We start from the raw sequence: 2,639 nt of genomic DNA, 5'->3' as shown, positions 1-2,639 counted from the left end.
CGACGAGCGCGCGCCATTAATAAATAAAGATCTCTTGACAAAAATCATAACGTTTATTGCTTATAAAAGCGAATGCTACTAGCGCGGACTGCCCCAATAAAGGCGAGGGAATTTGCTATTAAAATATGGTGGTGAAAAGGGTGGCTATTGAGTTGAGCAGCAGCAGCAGCAGCACAGCAGCAGCAGGCTGATTTATTATTTATTGTTCTGTCCCACGGTCACGTGTTCGGGGCGCCCTATCCTTGCGTGGACAATGTTCGCCGCGTTCAACGTGCATTGAGCGGCCAGGCTGGTGCACGACGAGGCGCAATATCACGCAATGACACGCCGCTTGCGCCACTTTGCAGGATTCTAACGGGATTTGGCTTGTTTTTTTTTTTTTCGTTTTTGGTTTCCCTATATCACGGGTGCCATGTCGACGCTGAGCTACTACGCGGACGCCGGCGTTGTCCCCGAGCTGCAGGAGGATGTGCCGGCGAGGTTCCCATCAGCTGCAGGGGTGGAGCAGGCGATGCTCGCCGAATATGGCGGACAGGAAGCGTGCCCTTTGCAGAAATCGTCCATTTTCGGCACGTCTTGGGCTCCCATAGCGGCGCACCCGCCCAACACCGCCGCCCCGACGTACATCCATCACCACTACACCGGTAGCGGGGACGGCGACGGCATGTTCGCGCGCTCATGGGCCCTGGAACCCGTGTCCGCGCCCTTGTGCCTGACCGGACTGCCGTCGACCGCCGCCATGCATTACGAGATCAAACCCGAGCCCCTCATTGGGAGTGGCGAATGCACAACTTTGGAGACGCACACGCCTCTTTTGTCCGACGCCGAGACCGCCGCGGCCCTGGCCGAGGTCCCCTGTGAGAGCACGTCCACGTCCAAGCCGACCCTGGAAAGCCCTTCGGCCGCCGACAGGAGGGAGATGGACGCCAGTAAGACATGCGGTTTTCTTTTTGTCTAATTCTTGTTATGATCCCATTTTAGTGACACGAATCTTGACGTGTGGCCTTCATGCCTCTAATTGGTTGCAGTTGGATCGGAATTGCTATAGCTGCCATTTTCCCTTCTAACACAATGTTAAAATCTAATTTTCCGCATTTGTATTTGGGGATTTGAGCATTGTGCATCACGCAGATTAGTGCAGGGCTGCACGTTTCCAAAAACGCATTGCTGAAATGCATCACATTCCCAATGTGTTCCCATTCATATGAGTAATTTTCAATGGGGCCACGTTAAATGCACCTTAGCTGTTAAAATATACATAAAATCCCAGGTAAGATCGTCGCACTGGATTCCTCGACACAATGCACCGTTAACACAAAATCCCTTGCTGTGCATTCCTCGTTCTTATTGCAAAGAGGTTCCCAAACGCTGGCTGGGGCCCAGAATGGGTCCAAATCGATTTTGTGTTGGGTCCACTAAAAATTTACTGATTTAGTACACGCCATTCTTTGACTTCATTTTAAGTGTCTGTTAAGATTACAAACTATAATCTAAAAGGTTCGATTTATGTGTTTTTTTTCTTCTGATTGTCTATGAAAATCACTTTTTGGTAGAGTACATAGTCAAACTAATATCACTTATCAACTGAATTTGTTGCCAAATTAGGAAGTTTGAAACTACTGGTCCAATGCCGGTGTCGTTATGTATGTCAAAATGGCGAACCGGGAACTTTTACCCAATTTCCAAAATGGTTGGAAAAAATAACACGAGTTAGGCAGTGATGGCATAACACTTTAAGCATCAAAGTATAAAGCACAACTACATCAAGCAACTTTTACAGTATCTCTTTATCATTAACAAGCTACAACATTTTCAAATAATGATACAAAACCTGAATATTTTTTTGAAAAACAAAACAAAAATACTCCGGCCCTTTTAAGTGCTCTTTAGAGTTAACATGCAAGACCCAAACGAGTCTTGATTGCAATATAAAGAATATGACACGATGTATAACCATTAAACCCAGTTTTATACTATATATAAGGAACCGTGACCATCACTTTTCGAGTGTAGTATTAATTTATACAGTATCCAACAAATTTTGTGAAGCACCAACTGTCTCTACGTGACATTTATTTTTATAGTAAATTGCCAGAAGTGAATTGTTTGAATAGTTTCAAGTCAGATACAGAAATGCAACACTTTTTATTTTTATTTTTTATTTTGAACGAATGAAAATACATTTACACACAACGCTCTAAAATGGCTGCCTTAACATTTTTTTTTTTTTTTTTAAAGTTATCATTTTTTTTTAGGATCATTTTATCCACGTATTCCTTTACTTTTCACAATTTTAGAAACTGCAAACCCACCCTGCGCGTTTCAGGGGCAAATGAATGATGATTAAACAACAAAAACAACATGATTTTTGCTCTTCGCAGACAATCCGTCGTCCAACTGGCTCCACGCGAAGCCCACCAGAAAGAAGCGCTGCCCCTACACAAAGCACCAAATCCTGGAACTGGAGAAGGAGTTTCTGTACAACATGTACCTTCCGCGGGACCGCCGATACGAGGTGGCCAGACTGCTCAATCTGACCGAGAGACAAGTAAAAATCTGGTTCCAGAACCGCAGGATGAAGATGAAGAAAGACAACAAAGACCGGCGGAGAGACAGTTAAGTGCCATAATATTACTGAT

The 2,639-nt window shown here is 44.7% G+C and overlaps 1 protein-coding gene across 1 annotated transcript; it reads left to right on the top strand.

The window, feature by feature from the left end:
• Positions 1-334: 334 nt before the first annotated feature.
• LOC148426644 (homeobox protein Hox-A9b-like) lies at positions 335-2,639 on the top strand. The gene is made up of 2 exons (XM_088410407.1): positions 335-929; positions 2,382-2,639. Exons 1-2 carry the CDS (start codon positions 413-415, stop codon positions 2,618-2,620), a joined length of 756 nt encoding a protein of 251 aa, XP_088266533.1. The 5' UTR covers positions 335-412; the 3' UTR covers positions 2,621-2,639.

The sequence above is a fragment of the Hippichthys cyanospilos genome, chromosome 3 (genome assembly GCF_059441005.1).
Source record: "Hippichthys cyanospilos isolate Australia breed blue-spotted pipefish chromosome 3, RoL_Hcya_1.0, whole genome shotgun sequence".
Classification (NCBI taxonomy): domain Eukaryota; kingdom Metazoa; phylum Chordata; class Actinopteri; order Syngnathiformes; family Syngnathidae; genus Hippichthys; species Hippichthys cyanospilos.
Note: the sequence above shows the minus strand (reverse complement) of the source record. Positions and strands in the feature narration are given on the sequence as shown.

What these genes read in the sequence shown, in the direction of transcription:
- LOC148426644 (XM_088410407.1), top strand. Translation starts at nt 413, where the DNA reads ATGTCGACGCTGAGCTACTACGCGGACGCCGGCGTTGTCCCCGAGCTG. An exon ending in CAGGAGGGAGATGGACGCCA is followed by an intron (nt 930 to 2,381) that starts GTAAGACATGCG and finishes TGCTCTTCGCAG; the next exon opens with ACAATCCGTCGTCCAACTGG.